Source organism: Scyliorhinus torazame, chromosome 29 (genome assembly GCF_047496885.1).
Source record: "Scyliorhinus torazame isolate Kashiwa2021f chromosome 29, sScyTor2.1, whole genome shotgun sequence".
Classification (NCBI taxonomy): Eukaryota; Metazoa; Chordata; class Chondrichthyes; order Carcharhiniformes; family Scyliorhinidae; genus Scyliorhinus; species Scyliorhinus torazame.
The window spans coordinates 34,198,159-34,220,894 of NC_092735.1; the positions used below are offsets into that span (position 1 = coordinate 34,198,159).

At 49.1% G+C, this 22,736-nt stretch overlaps 1 protein-coding gene across 4 annotated transcripts; it reads left to right on the forward strand.

Moving 5' to 3' along the window:
- Nucleotides 1–244: 244 nt before the first annotated feature.
- fuz (fuzzy planar cell polarity protein) lies at nt 245–22,448 on the forward strand. 4 transcript variants are annotated; one of them, XM_072492381.1, is made up of 12 exons: nt 252–470; nt 3,783–3,911; nt 4,997–5,118; nt 7,669–7,753; nt 10,242–10,310; nt 10,990–11,094; nt 12,169–12,372; nt 16,754–16,849; nt 17,466–17,572; nt 18,358–18,437; nt 19,412–19,513; nt 21,316–22,448. In XM_072492381.1, the coding sequence occupies exons 3-12, from the start codon at nt 5,036–5,038 to the stop codon at nt 21,516–21,518; spliced, it is 1,134 nt and encodes a 377-aa protein (XP_072348482.1). In that variant the 5' UTR covers nt 252–470; nt 3,783–3,911; nt 4,997–5,035; the 3' UTR covers nt 21,519–22,448. The 4 variants fall into 4 exon arrangements, with proteins under 4 accessions (XP_072348480.1, XP_072348482.1, XP_072348481.1 ...); XM_072492379.1 differs by lacking the exon at nt 3,783–3,911 and having other exon boundaries at nt 245–470; XM_072492380.1 differs by lacking the exon at nt 3,783–3,911 and having other exon boundaries at nt 252–466.
- Nucleotides 22,449–22,736: the final 288 nt, after the last annotated feature.

A 22,736-nucleotide genomic window follows, 5' to 3' on the forward strand; every position in this document is an offset into this window, starting at 1 on the left:
TTTAGCAGCAGAGAGTTATGCTGCCACTTGATCAGGTTTTGCCTGTAATTTTGAAGTTTATGGCCGTAATTTGAGGAATGCCCATGGGGGGGCTTCCAGAAGAGACTGCAGAGCACGAGGGGCAGAAAGTAGCAAACCTTTGCCGGAGCGCGCCTGCGCGGGCGGTCGTCAGGGAGCGGAGGCGCCTGCGCGGGCGGTCGTCAGGGAGCGGAGGCGCCTCCGCGGGGCGGTCGTCAGGGAGCGGAGGCGCCTGCGCGGGCGGTCGTCAGGGAGCGGAGGCGCCTGCGCGGGCGGTCGTCAGGGAGCGGTTACCAGGCGACGCTGAGGCGCCCCGGCATGCCTCGGGAAAGAGAAGGCGGGCGGAGGGAGACGGTTGGCCGAGCAAGATGGCGGTCAGTGCGCAGTTGTTGTGCTTGGCCACCAGCAGTGGGGTCCCCCTGTACTGCAGGAGCAAGGGGGAAAGCAGGCAGGTAACCTGGCTCGGCTTGCGCTCTCTGTGCTCTGTTGCCTCCTTGTTCTTTTTCCCCCCCGAAAAAAATTATTTTCTATTTGCAATTTAAATGAAATGTGGGTTTTTTTTGCACTCAGGAGGATTAGGGGCTAGTGTCATTTCGTCAGAGGCTGCAGCTATGAAGAATGGCGTACACCAGCTGGCAAAGGGTGTGATGCCCGCTTGTGCCACTGCAGATGCCATCTTCCCCCTGTTCAAGCTGACCGCCCGTCCGGCCTTGGTGCTGACCGTCCATCCGGACTCGGTGCTGACCTTCTGTCCTGCCTCGGAGCTGACCGTCCGTCTGGCCTCGGTGCTGACCGCCCATCCGCCCTCGGTGCTGACCGCCCGTCCGCCCTCGGTGCTGACCGCCCGTCCGCCCTCGGTGCTGACCGCCCGTCCGCCCTCAGTGCTGACCGTCCGGCTGGCCGTTGATGCTGACCGTCCGTCCGGCCTTTGATGCTGACTGTCCGGCCGGCCTTTGATGCTGACCGTCCGGCCGGCCTCAGTTCAGACCGTCTGTCCGGCCTCAGTGCTGACCTTCCAGCCGGCCTTTGATGCTGACCGGCCGGCCGGCCTCGGTGCTGACCAAGATTTGGGTTCATGGTCACCCGCACCGAGGAACGACAAAAGGTATTGTTCTGCGTACAGTCCAGGCAGATCGTGTCCATACATGAAAAAACATAGGACACACGATAAATATACAATGTGAATAAATAGGGCTGGATTCTTCCACCCCACCCGTCGCAAGAATGCCACAGGCGAGACACGGACAACGGAGACGTCCATTCACCTCGGGGCGGGATTCTCCCGATCGCTGGGTGGACGCGGCCGGAGACTCCCGCCCATAGACACGGGCATCGGGTGAAGCATGTTCGGAGTGCAATGCTACTCAGGAGAGGAGATGTGTGGAGAGATCAGTTCTGTCCATAAGAGGGTCACTCAGGAATCTAATAACAGTGGGGAAGAACGCGTTAGTGTGTGTTCTCAGATCTTTGTATGTCCTGCCCGATGGAAGAGGTTGGAAGGGAGAATAACCCGGGCGGGAGGGGTCTTTGATTATTGCGGGGGTGAGACCTATGCAGACACGGGGGAAACGTGCAAACTCAACACTGACAGTGACCCGCGGCTGGGATCGAACCCAGTTCCTCGGAGCCATGAGGCAGCAGTGCTAACCACCGCGCCACTGTGCTGCCCCCTCCTACCGTTTTATTCATTCTTGAGTCCGTGAGCCATCTGGCAAAGCATGGCGTTGATTGCGACCATCCTTGAGAAGGTGTTGAAGTACATCAAGGGCAAGAGGGAAACCAGGGAAAGAGTAGGACCCATTAGGAACCAAAGTAGCAACTTGTGCGTTGAGCCAAAAGATGTTGGCGAGGTATTAAGTGAGTGTTTTGACATGGAGAAGGACGATGTTTTACTTTAGGGTCCAATCAACTCCATATACTAAAAGAAACAAGCTGAGAGATAAATTAAAGGGCGCCGCTCATGGTTATGGCGCTGCCCAAATATAACGAAGAAGAACGGAAACGTAGCAAAGCTCAAATCAAAATGTGAAACGAGGAGTTGATAAAGCAATCCAACCCCTGCAGTGCCCACTGGCCACGGAAGGGGAAGGACAATGTAGGCATAGAAAGCAGGCGGGGGACGCGACGGACGGACTGTGATGTAATTGAACCAGTTAGCTTTGAGAGGTAGGAGGTGTTTTAGCGGACTTCTAAAAGTGGATAAATCCCCAGGCTGAGATGGGATGTATCCTAGGCTCCTATGTGAGGAAAGAGAGGAGATTGCAGGGGCTATGATGCTAAATTTCAAATTCTTTCTGGACACAGGTGAGGTGCCAGAGGACTGGAAGACAGCTAATATGCCATTATTCGAGAAGGAAAGAAGGGAAAACTAGGTAATTACAGGCCAGTGAGTCTAACATGAAAATGAAATGAAAATCGCTTATTGTCACAAGTAGGCTTCAAATGAAGTTACTGTGAAAAGCCCCTAGTCGCCACATTCCGGCGCCTGTTCGGGGAGGCTGTTACGGGAATTGAACCGTGCTGCTGGCCTGCCTTGGTCTGCTTTTAAAGCCAGTGATTTAGCCCTGTGCTAAACAGCCCCATAGTGGCAGGGAAATAATAAACAAATTCTGAGGGACAGAATTAATCTCCTCTTGGAGAGACAAGGATAGTCAGCATGGCTTTGGCAAGGGGCGATCATGTCTTGACAAATTTGATTGAATTTTTCGAGGTGACTAAGTGTGTAGATGAGGGCAGTGCAGTTGATGGAGTCCACATGGACATCAGTAAGGCTTTTGGCAAGATCCCGCATGGGAGACTGATCAAGAAGGTAATAGCCCATTGGACCCAGGACAATTTAACACAATGGATCCAAAATTGCTTAGTGGCAGGAGGCAGAGGGTGTTGGTTGAAGGTTGTTTATGTGACTGGAAGCCTGTGTCCAGTGGTGTACCGCAGGGATCGGTGCTGGGTCCCTAGCTTTTTGTAGTACATTAATGATCTAGAAGGGTATGTGGGGGGTATGATCAGTAAATTCGTAGATGACACAAAATTTGGTGGTGTAAATCGAGAGGAGGCAAGCTTTAGATTACAGGGTGATGTAGACGGGCTGGTCAGACTGGCAGAACAGGGGCAAATGGAATTTAACCCTGAAAAGTGTGAATTGATGCATTTAGGAAGGACTAACAAAGCCAGGGAATACACAATGAATGAACGGTAGGACGCTAGGAAGTACAGAGGACTAGAGGGGCCTTTGGGTGCATGTCCTTAGGTCCCAGAAGGCAGCACGATAAGTAGAAAAGGTGGTTAAAAAGGTTCTATGGGCAGCACGGTGACACAGTGGGTTAGCACTGCGGCCTTATGGCGCCGAGGTCCCAGGTTCGATCCCGTCTCTGGGTCACTGTCCGTGTGGAGTTTGCACATTCTCCCCTTGTTTGCATGGTTTCGCCCCCACAGCCCTAAAGATGTGCAGGGTTGGTGGATTGGCCACGCTAAATTGCTCCTTAATTGGAAAAAAATGAATTGGGTATTCTAAATTTTTAAAAGGGCAGCGCGGTGGTGCAGTGGTTAGCACTGCAGCCTCACGGTGGCGAGGTCCCAGGTTCGATCCTGGCCCAGGGTCACTGTCCGTGTGGAGTTTGCACATTCTCCCTGTGTTTGTGTGGATTTCACCCCCACAACCCAAAGATGTGCAGGTTAGGGTTGGCTGTGCTAAATTGCCCCTTAATTGGAAAAAATGAATTGGGTACTCTTTTAAAAAAAATTTAAAAAAATGTTTTAAAAAGGTTCTAAGTCAGGATGGTGTGTGGCCTAGAGGCGAACCTGCAGGCATTGGTGTTCCCATGCATCTGTTGCCCTTGTCCTTTTAGATGGTAGAGGCCGTGGGTTTGGAATGTGCTGCCTAAGGAACCTCGGTGAGTTGCTGCAGTGTATTTTGTGGCTGGTACACACGGCTGCCACTGTGCATCGGTAGTGGGGGGAGTGAATGTTCAAGGTGATGGATGGAGTGCAGATCAAAGGGGGTGCTTTGTCCTGGATGGTGTTGAGCTTTTTGAGTGTTGTAGGAGCTGCACTCATCCAGACCACTGAAAATGAAATGAAATGAAAATCGCTTATTGTCACAAGTAGGCTTCAATGAAGTTACTATGAAAAGCCCCTAGTCGCCACATTCCGGCGCCTGTTCGGGGAGGCTGGTACGGGAATTGAACCGTGCTGCTGGCCTGCCTTGGTCTGCTTTAAAAGCCAGCGATTTAGCCCAGTGTGCTAAACCAGCCCCTTTGTGCAGATGGCATGAAGAGACCTGCCACTGCCTTGCAGAAGAGAGGAGGCAACACCTCACAGAGCCAGCAGCCACACTCAGCACAAAACTGGCCAAAAAGGTGCTGCATCCTATCCGGTACAAAACTCCCTACTGCCAAAAAAATTTCATCATAAAAATTAATTACTTCATTGCTTCCCACATTGAACCACATAGTGGTTTGGGGCTCGCCATTTATTAATTGAAAATTGTCTCCTGGCCCAGTAACAAACCTCTCAAGCAGCTAAACAGACCATTAATGGTGAGCAAGTTCTCAACCCCACCACCTCCCTATCCCCTCACTTTGAAAATTCCAGCATGTCCCAGAAGCATCAGGATATTGACACACCATCGGGGCACACTGCTCCCGTTCCTCTGGTGATTGGAAATCCTCTCCTGGCTTAAGCCTTGCAGATGGTGGACGTACCTTGGGAGTTAGGTGAGTTACTCGCCACAGAATACCCAGCCTCTGACGCCGGCTCTTGTGTGAAGAAGTGGCTCCTGACATCATCAACGAAAGTCCAAGCTCTAAATTTAATTCTGGATGCTCCCACCAGTGGGAATTGTTTGTCCCTCTATTAACCCCATCAATTCCTTTAATGATTTAAAACTTGGGGTTGGTTTGGAGGCAACAGCTTCGATGATTCGAATGTCTTTTTTTGCGGTCAGTACATTACCAGCGATGTCCCTTTTATTTTGCAGCTTCCATTCTCTGTAATCGGCTCTCTGAATGGAGTGCACATGTTTGGGAGTAACCAGGACGTGCTTCTAACCAGCACCTGCACCGACAACACCAGGGTCTGTTGGAGAGTTTTCCACGAGAGGTGAGCTCAAACAAAAGTCCAGGAATCCAAGCTGCCTTTGGTTCCACGGGAAACACCCAACGCATGGGCCACATATTGATTTTTTTTTTAAAAACAAGAATGATTTTCACAGCAGGGGAAAGCTGAGCTGTGGGCAGGATTGACAGGAGCTTTGCGACGAGAGCATTGAGAGCAAGTTAGTTTTTAAAACTATTGGGGGGGGGGGGGGGGGGTGGTCGGGACAGAGTAGATAGAGAAAAACTGTTCCCCATTGGTGGAACAGCCAGATAACACCAATACGGTGAATGGTAAAGGAACCAAAAGCAACGTGAGGAAAACCCTTTTTCTGTGCAGTACGTGGTTGGGATCTGGAATGCGCTACTTGTGAGGGTGGAGGAGGCAGATTCAGTTGTGACCTTCAAAAGAGAGTTGCTAATTAACTGAGGGGAAACATTTGCAGGGCTGTGGGGAAACAGTGGGGGGGGGGGGGGGGCACTAGCTGGGTTGATCTTGGAGAGAGGAGAGCCAGCACCAACACGATGGACTGAATGGCCTCATTCTGTACATTCTTTTTTTAAAAGCACATTTTTAGCTTTTCACCACATGGTCCCTGGACATTTTTCATTTTCGATTGTGCTGTAAGGTTGTATGTTGTCTCGTGAAGAGGTCCAGAGGCTTGTACGGTTGTATAATAACTTCATTAATAACACAACTATATACAGGATAAAGTCCTGACTAGGGCCGGGATTCTCCGTTTTGTGGGGAGGCAGTGGCGTAGTGGTATTGTCACTGGACTAGTAATCCAGAAACCCAGAGTCATTCTCTGGGGACCTTGGTTTGAATCCCGCCAGGGCAGATGGTGAAATTTGAATTCAATAAAATAAAATCTGGAATTAAAAGTCTAATGATGACTATTGGTGATTGTCGTAAAAACCCAACTGGCTCACCAATGTCTCTTAGGGAAGGAAATCTGCCATCCTTACATGGTCTGGCGTACACGTGACTCCAGATCTACAGCAATGTGGTTGACTCTTAATGGGCAATAAATGCTGACCCAGCCAGCGACGCCCGCATCCCATGAACGGATTTTTTAAAAGTCCGTCCCGTTCAGCCAAATCTCCCTTTAGCTGCAGCACCCACCCTGGGCGCTATCTTCATGCCAACCTCAACCAGAGTCACTTACACTCCGCTACTCCCATGTGACTCTCTCCACATCATCATAGGACAGGCTGGGCTAATTTCCACTGGGGTTTAGCGTGAGAGTTGACTTGATTGAAGTATTTAAGATCTTGAACAATCTCATCAAGTTTGGATGTGGAAAGGATTCATAGAACATAGATTCATAGAACATACAGTGCAGAAGGAGGCCATTCGGTCCATCGAGTCTGCACCGACCCACTTAAGCCCTCACTTCCGCCCTATCCCCGTAACCCAATAACCCCTCCTAACTTTTTTGGACTCTAAGGGGCAATTTAGCATGCCCAATCCACCTAACCTGCACGCCTTTGGACTGTGGGAGGAAACCGGAGCACCCGGAGTAAACCCACGCAGACACGGGGAGAACGTGCAGACTCCGCACACACAGTGACGCAGCGGGGAATCGAGCCTTGGACCCTGGCGCTGTGAAGCCACAGTGCTATCCACTTGTGCTACCATGCTGCCCAGAGGATGTTTCCTTTTGTGGGTGAGTCCAGAAGTAGGCGGGGGCAATGTTTTAAAATTGGGGCCCACCCTTTTAGGACAGAGACGAGGAAAAGAAATTTCACTCAAAGGGTTGTGCCACTTTGGGACTCTCTGCCTCAGGAGACGGCGGGTCACTGAGTATTTTTAAGGCAGAGTTGGATTCTTGTTGGGCAAGGGAATCAAAGGTTACCGGGCAGTAGATGGGAATGTGGAATTCGTGGAATTTGAAATACAAACTGATCAGCCATGAACTTATTGAATGGCGGAGCAGGCTCAGGCTCAAGGGGCTGAATGGCCTACTTCTGCTTCTATTTCGTATAATGTGGGTGGTTCTGTTTCCTCGGTCCCGTGTTAACCCTTACAGTCCTGAGCATCCCAAAAGTACAATTGCGGGAGTGGCGCAGTGGTTAGCACTGCTGCCTCACGACGCCGAGGTCCCCGTGTGTTTGGGGGGGGTGCAGTCGATCAAATCAAACCTCGGCACCCAAAGTGGGGCAATTAGCCTGGAACTGCCATTATTAACCGCTAACCAGTGACTCACTGCTGGGGCCTATGGCTGTCAAGTGAACTCAGGCCTTGATGCTGACCACATAGCTCACTGACGTTCATAGCCTGGGCACTCAAGGTGAAGATTTAAAACTTGGATGAGGCACTTAAGGACAGATGGTTCACCATACCTTCAGGAGGGGAGCGTAGGAAAGTAACATTTGTAAGAACGCAGAAAATCCTATTAAAGGAATACTGTACATTTTTGTTTTGCACAGTACTTGACGTTTGTGTTCCAGAAGCACATTAGCAGACCCTCAGAAATAGCTGCATAGGTTCCCAAACGAAATGCCGAGGATGTAGTCCATACTGTGCTAACAGCTTGTTTCTATGGTTACGCAGCATCACTCTCATCTCAATGACCTCTGAGGAAAATGCAAGTGACCTTTACCTAAGCCGCCTGTTGGACAACGTGTTCAGCGCCATGGTGAGTCCGCAATGCAAAGTCTTATTCAGATTGACAGAGTTTTATTTTAAAAGACAGCTATATCTGCTGTGACGTCCAGCGGTGGAGGGGAAAAGGCCTTCAGGCACATGCGGCCTGTTAGATGTCAGCTTCCCACTGGCCAGATTTGTACTGTGGGCCAACAGCTTTGTCACTGATGCCAAAGGATGCTCCGTGTGAAAAATGGAAGAATTGCAGGACTGGTGCTGTTAGTGCTGCTCTCGTCATCCATGGCTCAGTGGATAGCACTCTCGCTTTGGTGTCACAGTGTTGTGGGTTCAAGACCCGGACCACCAGAGATATCAGCGCAAAAAATCCAGGTTGACACTCCCAGCATGAGCACTAAGAGAATCCAAGCTGTCGCTTTTCAGATGAGATATTAAGCCTGTCTGCCCTCTCGAGTACACGTAAAAGATAACCTGGCACTATTTGGGAGTAGATCAGGGAAGTTCTCCCCACCATCCTGGCCAATATTTATCCTTCAATCAACATCACTAAAACAGATTATCAGGTCATTTGTGGAACCTAGTTATGCACCAATGACAATCTCATTTTGTACACTAAAACAGTGACCACAAATTAAAATGCCTTCATTGTTTGTAAAGCATTTTGGGACAGCTTGAGGATATGAAAGGTGTGACTGCTGTGCCTGCAAAGTAACAATTGTATTTCTTGGCCCAGTTCTCCCTCTCATGTTTAGAAGTCTCATCCTTGTGTTCAGATCCCTCCATGGCTTTGTGTCTCCCTATCTCAGTAACCTGATCCAGCTTTACAACACGGAAAGGCAAATGATATCAAAGCAAAATGTTGTAAATGCTGGAAAACTGAAAAAGAAACAGAAAATGCGAGAAGAATTCAGATGGTCAGTTAGTATCTATGGAGAGAAGAACAAATGTGACAGTTCAGGTCGATAACCTTTCATCAGAACAGTTTATAGTCACCGATCTGAAACGTTAACTCTTATAGAGTACCCAATTTTTTTTCCAATTAAGGGGCCATTTAGCTTGGCTATCCACTAACCTGCACATCTTTGGGTTGTGGGGGTGAAACCCACGCATACACGGGGAGAATGTGCAAACTCCACACGGACAGTGGCCCAGGGCCGGGATTCGAACCTGGGTCCTCAGTGCCGTAGTCCCAGTGCTAACCACTGTGCCGCGTGCCGCCCTTTCTCCACAGATGCTGTCAGATCTTTTTATTATTTCTAGGGATGTGGGCTTTGCTGGCTAGGCCAGCATTTATTGGCCCATCCCTATTTGCCCCTTGAGAAGGTGGTGGTGAGCTGGCTTCTTGAACCGCTGCAGTCCATGCGGTGTTGGGGAGGGAGTTCCAGGATTTGACTCACCGACGGTGAAGGAACGGTGATATATTTCCCAAGTCAGGATGGTGAGTGGCTTGCAGAGGAACTCCAGGTGGTGGGGCGTTTTCAGGTGTCTGCTACCGTTATCCTTAGGTAGTGGTTGTGAGTATGGATGGCGCTGTCTAAGGAGCCTTGGTGAGTTGCTGTGGTGCATTTTGTAGATGGTACACACGGCTGCTACTGTGCATCAGGGGTGCAGGGACTGGATGTTTCCCCTGGCTGGAGTGTCTAGAACCAGGGGTCACAGTATAATTGGTCTGTCATTTAAGACTGATATGAGGAATAGCTTCATTCAGAGGGTGGTGAATCTTTTAAATCCTCCTTTCCAGAGGACTGTAAAAGCTCAATCAGCATGTTCAAGAAATAAATCAATACGTTGTGGATACCAGTGACATCAAGAGTTTTGGGGATAGTGGGGAAAATGGCACAGGTATAGATCCTCATATCATAGAATTCCTACAGTGCAGAAGGAGGCCCTTCGGCCCATCGAGTCCACACCGGCCCTTCAAAAGACCACCCTACCTAGACCCAATCCCCCACCCTATTCCTCCAACCCCAGCCTAAGGGGCAATTTATCATGGCGAATCCACCGAACCTGCACATCTTTGGACTGTGGGAGGAAACCGGAGCACCCGGAGGAAACCCACGCAGACACGGGGAGAACGTGCAAACTCCACACACACAGTCATCTGAGGTCGGAATTGAACCCGGGTGCCTGGTGCTGTGAGGCAGCCGTGCTAACTACTGTACGACCGTGCCGATCAGTCATGATCTGTTTGAATGGCAGAGCAGGCTCGATGAGTTGAATGGCAGCTCCTGCTTCCTATGTTCCTCTGGATAAGGTGTCGATCGAACTGGCTGCTCCGTCCAGAGTGGTGTCGAGCATCTTGAGGATCGTCAGAGCCACACTCATCCAGGAAAGTATTCCATCACAATCCTGACTCGTACCTTGTAGATGGTGGACAGACTTTGGGGAGTGAGGAGGTGAATACTCACCACAGAATTCTCAGCCTGTTTGAGCTACATTTGTTACAGAGATTCTCTGTCAGAGTGGGAAGGGTTAGCTATTGGCTTTGATAGACCTTAACCGTGTGCTCCTAATTTCACAAGGTGCTGGTGATTGGTTTGGACGATCTGGTGAACCTGAAGAATGTGGAGCGATTGAAGAGGGAACTGCGGGTGAGTGAGACTGGAATGATGAGACACGTTGTTTGGTGTCAGCCGGTCCTCATTGGGAGTCAGAATGTTGCAGGTTCAAGGTCGTATGCAAAATGTAGACTAACACAAATCGCACTGCAGTGTCAGACTGGGTGAGATGGTACCGAAGCCCCGTCTGCCCCCTCAGGTTGATGGTAAAGGTCCTTTGGCACTGCTTCTAGAAGAACAGGGAAGTTCTCCCTGGTGTCCTGTTCAGTGACTATCCCTCAGACAACCTTGCTAAAACAATTAATTAATCACATTGCCATTTGTGGGATCTTTCTGTGGGTTAGCCGGGGTTCCAGCTCCTGATTGCTATCCTTTAACTCGAGAGGTGCCCACAGAACAAGAGGATGGCTGGAGGTAGGGTGGAGGCATGTGATTCCCAATCACCAATTGGACCGGAAATGGGGTCACATGGTTATCAGATCATCGGATTACAATTACTGGGCAATTGAAAACGGCTAATTGAAGGAATGTAATTCTCACAGACCAACTGGATTGCTCGAAGGCCTCACAGCTTAAACTTAATATTTTAAATTCTAGAGTCTCGTAATGTTTGGTTCCAATCTATTGGCATCCGTGTTAATGCTGGTGAAAAGGCTTTGACTGGGTTACTGTTATTCTGCATCTGAGCTGAGTTCCCTTGCTGTTTCCCCAGGCCTGTTACAAGCTGATTGACAGTTTCTTGGCTGCCTCAGATTGGATTGGGGACCTGACACAGTGCGTGGATTGTGTGGTGTCTCCGGACTCTGACATACTGCAGGTTAGTGGTGACAGGGGAGTCCGACACAACCCCGCTTGCTGGTATAATGGAAGACTGCTCCACCGAGAGTGGTGAATCACCTTGATGAGTCCCTTTGCAAAGATTGCCCGTAATTTAAACTTTTGACATATTATTTGCACAGGGTTTTCTGGAAACGCTTACAGGAGCAAAGCGCAAGTGGGTTGGAGCATAGAGGAAGAATAGTGGAGAGTGGAACTTACCTTAGCTGCTCTTTAGAATTTGTTGTCAGTATCAAACACTCCCAGCCTAGTTACAGCATGAGTTACGTGCAAAGTAAGGCTTCACGTGCAAAGTAAGGCTCCCCGTGCACTGTCCTATCAAACATTCCCAACTCAATTAAAGCATGAGTTACGTGCAGAGTAAGGCTCCCGTACACTGCCCTGTCAAACGCTCCCAGGTTAGACAAAATATGGACTGTGTAGCTCCCCTCTTTATTGCTCCATCAAGCATGCCAAGATAAACCAAAGCAGTTGCTAAATGAACAGTAAAGGTTTCTCCCAATGCTAATCATAGATTCGCTACAGTGCAGAAAGAGGCCATTCAGCCCATCGAGTCTGCACCGACCTTCTGAAAGAGCACCCTACCCAGGTCCACACCGCAGCCATATCCCCGTAATCCCTCTAACCTGCACATCTTTGGACACTAAGGGGCAATTTTAGCATGGCCAATTCGCCAAACCTGTATATCATTGGACCTCAACAGATAATGGCCTTTCTTTGCAATTTGAGAGATCCTTAACCTGCCATCCATTGTCTGGTTGAGATAGATGTGAATACTTATTGGGAGCCAGGGGTTTAGGAGGGAAAACCTGCCAGGAGATTGAGTTGAGTCCCAAGCTCATGCGGTTAGTTACAAGTGTCCCAAGGAATTTCATCTGCTCAGTCGGCCTTGAATACAAACCCCAGCAGGTCTCCACAATGAAGAATGATGACGAGCGCCCTGCACACTCGGCCTGACTACCTTTCTGTAACCTAGCCTTGCCTATTAGTCCTTTCAAGCAGATTGGGCGGTGTTTGAAAAGTTAAAGCGGTTCTTGCTCCCTGTCTGCTTCAGGAGGCACTGGATGTATTTGTTGCTGCTGCGGCTGCGGAGAGTAACTTTGGGTGCCTCATGGTCATGGGCAAAGTCGTCGTGGCAACAGAGAAGTGGTGGCGCCTCGCGGCCCAGGAGGTAATGCTGTTGGCGTGGCTGGTGGGATCCTTGGCGCCCAGCTCATCGCGGGATTACCCCATCTATCTGCCACATGGCAGCCCTACCGTGAGTAACCATCTGTCCGTTGGGTTTTTCACTCCCCGTCTACAAACCTTTATTCCTCTTGTCCATAGAACCCTTACAGTGTAGAAGGAGGCCATTCGGCCCATCGAATCTGCACCGACCCTCTGGCAGAGCACTCTATTCCCACTCCTGCCCTATCCCTGCAACCCCAACTAACTTGCACATCCCTGGACACTAAGGGGCAATTTATCATGGCCAATCCACCTAACCTGCACATCTTTGGACTGTGGGAGGAAACCGGAGCACCCGGAGGAAACCCACGCACACACGGGGAGAACGTGCAAACACCACACAGACAGTCACCCGAGGCCGGAATCAAACCTCGAGGCAGCAGTGCTAACTGCTGTGCCACCGTGCCACCCACCGTGTCACGGTGTTTGGTCAGATTTTGCTGACAACATTGCAAGTTGGTTTGTCAGCATTTCCATTTCAAGTTTTGTAACAAGAGTAGATTCTGGCCACTGGGTGGAGGGGGTTTGCTCAACTCTGTGGCCATCTTAAATGGAAAACAACTTGTGTTGGTCAGCACAGTGCCATGAATGATTTGCTGATACCTCTTTATAAATCCCTATGTCAGGACAGCACGGTGGTGCAGTGGCTAGCATTGCTGCCTCACGGCGCCGAGGACCCGGGTTCGATCCGGCCCTGGGTCACTGTCCGTGTGGATTGCACATTCTCCCCGTGTCTGCGTAGGTCTCACCTCCACAACCTAAAGATGGACAGGGGAGGTGGATTGGCCACCCTAAATTGCTCCTTAATTGGGAAAAATAAAAATAAATCCCTATGCCGTAATTGAGCATTTTTGCCATAAGGAATGTTCTTTTTATATGGGTCGAATTGGGTTCTAGCTATCCAACAAAGTGAGAGTCAGCCGGTTTTTCACTATGGAATGTATTGGAGTACAGCGAGATTTAAAGTGGTTGGTAAAAATATTAGAGGGGAGATGAGGAAATATATTTTCATCCAGGGGGTGTTAGCGGTCAAACTCACTGTCTGAAAGTATTGTGGAGATGGAAACACTCAGCTCATTTGAAACTTGTCTGAATGTGCACCTCAAGTGCCCCAAGCTGCAGAGCTACAGACCACATGCTAGAAAGTGAGCGACTTGTTCATCTGCCGGTGAAGAAATAATGGGTCGAGTGGCCTCTTTCTGCAATTTTAAAGGGAACCCGCTCCCCCCTCCACTCCACCCAGACCGGCCTTCACATGATTCTAGTGGCCATGTTGCACGGTTGCCTACTTGAAGAGGCCTATTGCAAGCTGATTATTCAAGGCCTCAAGGGAGCGGCCTTGGCCAGTGTCACCCACAGATTAGTAAATTACACTGGCACTTTGCAGTGAGGAATCATTTGATAGCAATCAGGCACCCAGAGGATAGCTCAGCTTGTTGTGGCCCCCTTGTATCGCACCCACTAGGATCAGCTCACTCGGCATAAATTGGGATTCCAGCCGGAGAGATTGTGCTCGTTAAAATTAATTTATTCTGTCGAGATGCTTGCAATTTGCATGAGGAACATTCATTATTTGTTCCATTTCACAGGGGGACCTGTGCGCAGGCATTTAATCGCTGTCGGGCTGCACAGACAGCATTTCAGTAATGGATAACCATTTTTCGGGTTGCTTCATTAGGGACTTTGCAACGTTTCAAAATATCACCATGTTCTGTTAAAGGAACAGTGTGTCTGGCAAGACAATTTAAGATGATAAAAGACAACAGACATAACCGGGGTTAATTATTTCTTCATTCGCTTCATCTTTTCTGATTTGCTGTCCAAAAGAGACAGCAAATCCCTGTTGGGGTAGAGTTCTGTACTTACCATGCAACCCACCTTCGCCTAAATGGACTTTCTACACATGCAAGCCTTGATTCTGGAACAAAAACATAAAATGCTGGACAATCTCAGCAGGCCTGACAGCATCTGTGGAGAATGAGAGACGGAAATAAGGTTCCGAGTCTGGATGACTCTTTGTCAAAGCTTTGGAGTCAAAGCATTAACTCCGTTTCTCACTCCACAGACATGCTGAGGTTGTCCCGCATTTTCTGTTCTTGTTTTAGAATCCAGCATCCGTGGTAATTTGTTTTTATCCTGATACTGAACGTTGGCCGGTTTTAACAGCGAAGACACCACTATTGAAGACTAAATGTCTTTCTCAAACATCCAGGACAGTAGGGGATTAGGACCTGTTTAAGCAGAATAGCCCAGAGTTTCAAAGAATGAGGTGTGCTCTCGTTGAAATGTAATGTATTCCTTGACAGGGTGGATGCTGTTTCCTCACGGAAAGAACACAGAATCGTAGCCTCAGGTTATGGGGGTGGGGCATTTCGGACCGAGCCAGGATGAATTTCTTCCTTCAGAGGGTTGTGAATCTTTGTAATTTTTTACCCCAGGAAGCTGTGGAGATTCAGTCATTAAGTGTATTCAGGATGGAATTGGGTAGATTTTTGAGCACAAAGGGATATGTTGGTGAGGTAGGAAAGTGGAGTTGAGATCAGATATCAGCTGTGATTTTACTGAATGGGTTTGCCAGTCTGGAGAAATTGGAAGAGAAGATTGGGATTCTGGCCCGGAGTCGTTTAGGTACCTACAAGTACGAAGTTTTATTAGCCGAACGTTCCCGACATTCCCAGAAGCGCCACAATCCTCCTTGATGGAGAGGATCCTTTCGGGTTTGGGGTTGGAGGAAGGTATATATGGGTGGATTCTGGCAGAGGATTCGGTTTCGGTGGAGGGGGTGAAAGCCAAGTGGGATGAGGCGCTGGGGCCATGTTGGAGGATGAGGTGCGGAGTGAAGTCCTTTGTAGGGCTCTCCTGTGCGAGGCTGAGCTTGATCCAGCTTAAGGTAGTGTTTAGACGCACCTGACCAGAGCTAGAATGAGTCTCTCTATTGTGGGGGTTGAGGACGGGTGCGAGCGCTGTGTGAGGGGGGCCAGCTAACCACATCTACATATTTTGGTCCTGTCCCAAACGGCTGAGCTTTTGGGTCTCCTTTTTCAACACCATGTCGGCGATTCTGAACACCGAGATTGAAATATAAGAACATTAGAACTAGGAGCAAGAGTAGGCCATCTGGCCCTTCAAGCCTGCTCCGCCATTGAGTGAGATCATGGCTGATCTTTTGTGGACTCAGCTCCACTTTCCGGCCCGAACACCATAACCCTTAATCCCTTTATTCTTCAAAAAACTATCTATCTTTATCTTGAAAACATTTAATGAAGGAGCCTCAACTGCTTCACTGGGCAAGGAATTCCATAGATTCACAACCCTTTGGGTGAAGAAGTTCCTCCTGAGCTCAGTCCTAAATCTACTCCCCCTTATTTTGAGGCTATGCCCCCTCGTTCTGCTTTCATACGCCAGTGGAAACAACCTGCCCGCATCTATCCTATCCCCTTCATAATTTTATATGTTTCTTAAGATCCTTCTAAATTCCAACGAGTACAATCCCAGTCTACTCAACCTCTCCTCGTAATTCAACCCCCTCAACTCTGGGATTAACCTAGTGAATCTCCTCTGCACACCCTCCAGCGCCAGTACGTCCTTTCTCAGGTAAGGAGACCAAAACTGAACACAATACTCCAGGTGTGGCCTCACTAACACCGTATACAGTTGCAGCATAACTTCCCTAGTCTTCAAACATGTCCCTTGGTAGCCATGTTCGGGGTATCAGAGCTGCCCGATATGTTTTTACCTTCGCTGGCCTGCTGGGGTGGAAGTTGGCAACGCCGCCCAGTGTTTCGGCACGGTTATGTGACTCTATACCTGTGGAACGTTAAATACACCGTGAAGGTTAAATACACCCATCAATTGAAGGTTTCTACCGGAGATGGTGACCGTTTACCGTCTACTTCAAGGAGTTGGTTACTGTTAGCTGCTACATTAATGGGTCGGGGGGGTCGATGTTGGATGGCCCACGCCTGCTTCTGTTTACCTTGTTCCTGTTTTTGTAGCCCTAGTTCAGGCGCTGAACCTAATTGTAGAACCTAGAATGTGGTCCGAGATCTTCTAACTCAGCACAGATCTTCCCAGTTTGAAATCAATATTTCTTTTAATTTGAATAAAGCTACCTTTGTCGCTGAAAAGAATGCAAAATACTGAGGGTGCTGGAAATCTGAACAAACATGATTGCTGAGCAGGTCGGGCGGTAACACAGGAGCTGTCGACCTGAAGCTTGAACTCCGTTTGCTTCCTTGTCGATGCTGCCTAACCTGCTGAACGTTTCAGCAGTTTCTGTTTCCGTCCGATTTGCCGGTTGCTGTCTCCCTCCGTCGGACAGTGATAGTCACTGACATTACCGAGCTTGTATTTCTCGTGGTTTGGGGAACTGAATCATTCAGCACTGTGCCTCTCTCGGTCTCTTGTTCCAGGTGCCCCACAGGCTGCTGACCTTTCAGCTGGTCCCTGGGGTGGAAGTGTGCCTGCTGTGTGGACCAGCCCCCTCTTTGCAGCAAGTTCAAACTGAGGTGAGTTAACTTTTTCTGCCACCCCCCCCAAATCTTAGTAGCTGCTCATGTGTCCACTCGGAACAGTAAGTGTAGGACAAGACGGAGATGAGGTTTGGTTGTTATGGAAGGATGTACACCAGTTCCCCCTTGACATTCCTCTGCATATTTAATTCAAAGACTATCAGACAGTGATCAAGAGCATGAGTCCCCATCTCAGTCTCTGTCCCCTTCTCAACCCGGGACTAATTTTCCGACACCTCTCTCTCCCTCCTTCGCAAGGCCAGTCTCGATGACCCTGCTGCTGGTTGAAATTTACCTCCGCACTGTTCAAAGTTTGAGGGGGCAAATCTGAGGAATAAACTTATCTGACCTCGATGATTATCACTGACTACCGAGATTTCAGTTCATTAGCACCTCAGCTGCAATGTATTCTGTCTCTCTTGCTGCGAAACTTTTTTGAAAATCTTTTCAAGGATTGTCAGCTATTTTGTTAGAATTATATCGTGTGAGAGTGTTTGGGAAGACTGTTAGTTCCTTGGGTTTGTAGATTTGGGATGGTTATATGCACATTCCACCTGTTTTAAAAAAAAGGTGTGCTTTCTTAACTCGATTTGGATTTGCTTTATGCCCCCAGTTAGTTGAAAGATTCTGGAGCCCGTTACTGGAACCTTTAAAGACCTGTCTCATGACACATCAACGCTCCTTCTCAACCAGCATTCCCTTACACCCGAGTATCCTTGGGTAAGTTATGTAAGACCAAATCAGTGTCCTGCAGTCCGTGGGGGGGGGGGGGGGGGGGGGGGGGGGAGAGAGAGAGAGAGAGAGAGATGAGGTGGTTCAGTGGAAGCCTTTTGCCCCTAATTCAGAAAGGTGGGCGGCACGGTGGTTAGCATCGCTTCCTCACAGCGCCAGGGACCCGGTTTCAATTCCGGCCTCGGGTGACTGTGTGGAGTTTGCACGTTCTCTCCGGGTGCTCCCGTTTCCTCCCACTGTCCAAAGGTGTGCAGGTTAGGTGGGCTTGCAGGGATAGGGCAGGCGAGTGCGTCTATGTGGGGTACTCTTTCAGAGGGTCAGTGTGGATTCGATGGGCCGAATGGCCTCCTCCTGCACTGTACGGATTCTATGTGTGGGTTCAAGTCCTGCTCTGGAAACTTGAGCATTAATATGTAGGCTGACAGTCAACACAGTGGAGAAAGTGCACTGAATTCTCTCCAGTGGGAATAAGGTTTCATCCCAATAAATAGATCCAAGCTGAGACGCTGAATCCTGATCCAGATGGTAAATATTGTTCATCATCGAATGTTTGTGCTTGTGTCACTCTCTGGAGGTGGCAGGTTCTGTGGGTTTTTAAAAAATCTCGATTTGCTGAATGTGTGATTTAAAACAGTCTCGGGGACTGAGGTTTACTGATTACAGACCCATCAATCCAAGTAATAACTAGCAATTCTCGGTAAAGTCATTAATATTTACCCACATTCAGCTGTTTTGTCTTGGCTGGTACTTTCTCATCTCTTGTGTTTGTCCAGTCTCCTGCTCATAAACAGAGAACAGAACAAGAACTTGTTCACCCTGCAGCCTCACGGTGTTGATCAAAGTCAACAGCAAGGTAAACACATTGTGGAGCCATGTTACTGTCACTTTTAACATTGTCACTGTCCTATTGGTACGGCATGTGGTGATTCTCTTCCGCATTCTCATTGTAAAGAAGGTGAACCCACCGCATCTGATAGAGTCCAAGACTTGATTTTTATATTCCCCAGGAGGAGGGAGAGGCCTACCCCTGGCCCCGAGTCAGTCCCTGTCCCAAACCCGTAGCCTTCATATCGAGAAGGACAGAGACAGCAGATTTCCTGGGCATACCATCACCTCCCAATTCTCCCTCCTGAGCCACTCACCAACCTGAATTGGAAAATATCAGTTTGTTGCTCCACTATCGCTGGATCAATACCCAGGAACTCGGTCCCCAACAGCACTGTGGGTGTACCTACACCACGGGGGCTCCAACGGCTCAGACAGGCAGCTCAGCACCGCCACCTTGGGGCAGCCAGTGACAGGGAATCAATGTCAGCCTTGCTAACGACACCCACGTCCCTAAATGATTAGATCACCTCTGCACTGCCTGCTTTTTCAGTGCTGCAAAAACGCTTGGTTGTACACCGACTCTCGGCAAGCTGCGTGGGTTTCCTCTGGGTGCTCCAGTACCATCCCACAGCCCAAAGATGTGCAGGTTAAGTGGGTTGGCAATGCTAAATTGCCCCTCAGAGTCCAGGAATGTGCAGGTTAGGTGGGGTTATGAGGACGGGGCCGGGGAGTGGGCATAGATGGGTGCTCTTTCGGGGAGGTCTGTACAGACTCGATGGGCCGAATGGCCTGCACTGGCGGTATTCTATGAGTTCAACAGAGTCTCCGTTCTGTTTCGTTTTGTGTCTTTGCTGGTTGCTTGCCTTTCGTTGTGTTCCTTCCAAAGCCACCCCAACTCCCGGCCCAGTTGGACGGTGAGCCCGATGAGGAAAGCTGCTTGCACATAATTTACCAGGAAAGGTGTTAATTGTGACGTTTATTTCAATGGAACTGTTGCAGGAGCGGTACTTCCTCCTGAGAGACGCAAATCAGTCCTGCGACTGTTTTACACCCTGGCCGCCTCTTCATATTTTCCAACAGATTCAAGCGAGTTCAAGCCTGGTAGGTGAAAATAATTAAAGTACTTCACCGGTCGCACATTTACTCTTTCTGGCCTGCACCACATCCATCCCCTCCCCCCCCCCCCCCCCCCCCCCAAACCCCGGGAAGCCGGGGATCCAGGTGCAACACCAGCAATACCGTTTTCCCTCCCCTCTGATCAGGAACTGAGCTCCTTAAGTCTTCACGGGAATAGTTTTTCCCCGTGTGAAATGCTCGCGGACAGTGCGATGAAGATGCGCAGGGTTTTATATACTCCCCCTTCCTGGTCAAATGGGACAGATTGAATTATTTTTCTCTGACCCTGTAATCTTGGCCATCTTGCTCCCCTCAACATTGCACTTTCCTTTCACTGATTTTCCTTTTGGAAACGCTGTCCTATTTCCATCCCCTCCATGAAAGTTGGTATGTTTTGCTGCGTGAAGAACCCTATGCAAGTAAAAGGTGTGGTATTATTTTAGTTGTATGGAGTCTGCAGCTCAGAAACAGCCTCTTCCGAACCCCACCATCACAACCCGTTTTGTTTTCCCCCTCACCTTTACCCAGGTTCCCCTTCAATGTTGCTCACCGTACCCACTCCCTGCAGTAGCGAATTTCACATTCTCACTCATCTCCAGGAAAATAAGTTTCTCCCGAACTCCTGACTGAATGTATTAGCGACTTTTCTATTTATTACCTAATTTTAGACAAGTGGAAAAACGTTCTCAACATTTACCCTAGAAAACTCTTTCACTATCTTCAAGATTCCAACAGACCATCCCTCAATTTTCTCTTTTCTCAAGAAAGGAAACGTGATCTGTTCAATCTTTCCTGATAGATATATCCTCTCAGTTATGATTTTGTCCTTACAAATTCTTTTGGCACCTTCACCAGTGCTTCAATATTCTTTGGACTTGACATTCAATGGCATTACCATCGCTGAATCCCCCACAATCAACATCCTGGGGGTTACCGTTGATCAGAAACTGAACTGGACGAGCTACATTAACACTGTGGCTACCAGGGCAGGTCAAAGGCTGGGAATCCTACGGTGAGTAACCCCCCCCCCCTCCCCTAGAGCCTGTCCACCATCTACAAGGCACAAGTCAGGAGTGTGATGGAATGCTCTCCACTTGCCTGGATGAGCGCAGCTCCAACAACACTCAAAAAGCTTGACACCATCCAGGACAAAGCAGCCCCACTTGATTGCTCCCCCTTCCACAAATATTCAAACCCTCCACCATGAATGAACAGTGTCAGCCGTGTGTACCATCTACAAGATGCACTGCAGTAACTCACCAAGGTTCCTTGGGCCGCACCTTCCAAACCCACAACCACTGCCATCTAGAAGGACAAGGGCAGCAGATACCTGGGAACCTCACCACCTGGAGGTTCCCCTCCAAGTCACTCATCATCCTGACTTGGAAATATATTGGCCGTTCCTTCAGTGTTGCTGGGTCAAAATCCTGGAACCCCCTCCCTAACAGCACGGTGGGTGTACCTACACCACAGGGACTGCAGCGGTTCAAGAAGGAAACTCACCACCACCTTCTGAAGGGCAACTAAAGAGGGGCAATAAATGCTTGGCCTAACTAGCGACGTCCACATCCCATAAATGAAAAAAAGACTAGAGTTGTTGACAATACACCATGTGGTCTGACCAATGCTTGGAACAAGTTTAATGTAACATCTCTGCTTTTCAATGCTATCCTTCTCGAAATGTTTTAAAATGGCCTTTCTTATCCCTTTTTGCAACTTACAATGATTTGTGTAGGTGAATCTTTTACTCCCATTCAGACTCTTATTGTTCAATCTTCCCATCTCAGCATCTCTCTATGAGGAATTCCACACCGGCTTCACCCATTCCCCAGCAGAGTGCTACATTATAGCTGAGGACCACAAGTGCTATGCCATCCAGACCCAGCAGCACCAGCTCTTCTTAACCTTCATGCCAGATGCCCCCACCTTTGCCCTGCGGAACATTGCAACCAAAACATTTAACCTCCTAACAAAGGAGGTTTCTTTCTGAGCGGCGGGTGTGTGACCTCCGGCCTCCGGCTGCTTGGAGTGAAGCAGCTGCCACTTTGCCTGCATCCACCTTAAATGTGCCATCTCCCTTTGGGGGCGGGCGGGGGGGTTGGAGCTGATGAGGACGGAGAGCAGCCCAGATGGTCGACCCTCCCAGTTCCTCGTACAGGCAATGGGAGAAATTCGCTGCCGACCTCAGATGATTGCGATCCAGCCGACACTGTGGAGTGACAGTTTGGAAAGATTGCAAAAAGACCACAGAGAGAGGGGTCCGTAAGTGAAACTACTTTCACCCCTTTGGATGACCTGTGAAGTGGTCTGAATTGGCAAAGGAAAGACAAAGGGTGATGGGGTAAAATAACTGCCCCATCACCACTGCCACCGTGTCGGATGGTAGCTCTCAGTCACTGACCATGGATGCAGGATTGGAGCCTGGTGTGAAGAAGCTGCTGCTAGGACCATCCTGGAAGAAAAAGGAATTGCCGCTACGGAAGCACTTCAACTCTGGAAGGCGAGGCAGGAAAGCTAAAGTGACTTGGAGGGGTTTTAAACTCCGACAGGCGTTTTATCCATTAACTGCCCAGAATCCCCAGAGAGGGAATCTGAATGTTCAAGCAGCTAGGAGCCGCTTGGTGGGCCTCACACAACTGTAGACCCCCTAGCTCCACCTACCTTCAGATGACACTCAGTGCCGTCACGGTGACTCCCCTCTGCAAGGTGTGCAGAGGTGGCCCTTGGTTCCTGATCAGCGAGACAGCCGAAGAGCAGCTAATGGAAGTGGAATCTTGGACAAGGAAAGTAAGTAGAGAACCTGTGTGAACAAAGTTTAAGTGGGGGGGTGAATCATCATCCATGTATGTTAAATTACTTTGGTGTGTGTGTTTATGTTCCTGGAGTGCACTTACAATAAAGTCTAATTTTAATGGCCTCACATCATTATTTTCTAATTATTTGGTTTTCATGGGTACCTTATTCTGAGAGAGATCCCTCCTGTGATGAACAACACACAGTCCATCAATTCTAATGAGTGTGTAGTATATTGCAGCACTAGGTTGCAGAGGCTGGAATTTATAGCCCGCTTCAGATTCCAGTTCACTACCTGGCAAAGTCCAACTGGCTATGCTTCAGGAGGAACTGGCATTGTACCTTCGGAATACCCGTAAAACCTTTCTTTTTGCAATCCCATCCATAGGTGGATTTCCTGAGTGCTTACCTTTCA

What these genes read in the sequence shown, in the direction of transcription:
- fuz (XM_072492379.1), top strand. Translation starts at nt 387, where the DNA reads ATGGCGGTCAGTGCGCAGTTGTTGTGCTTGGCCACCAGCAGTGGGGTC. An exon ending in TGCAGCAAGTTCAAACTGAG is followed by an intron (nt 16,850 to 17,465) that starts GTGAGTTAACTT and finishes TTATGCCCCCAG; the next exon opens with TTAGTTGAAAGATTCTGGAG. An exon ending in TTACACCCGAGTATCCTTGG is followed by an intron (nt 17,573 to 18,357) that starts GTAAGTTATGTA and finishes GTGTTTGTCCAG; the next exon opens with TCTCCTGCTCATAAACAGAG.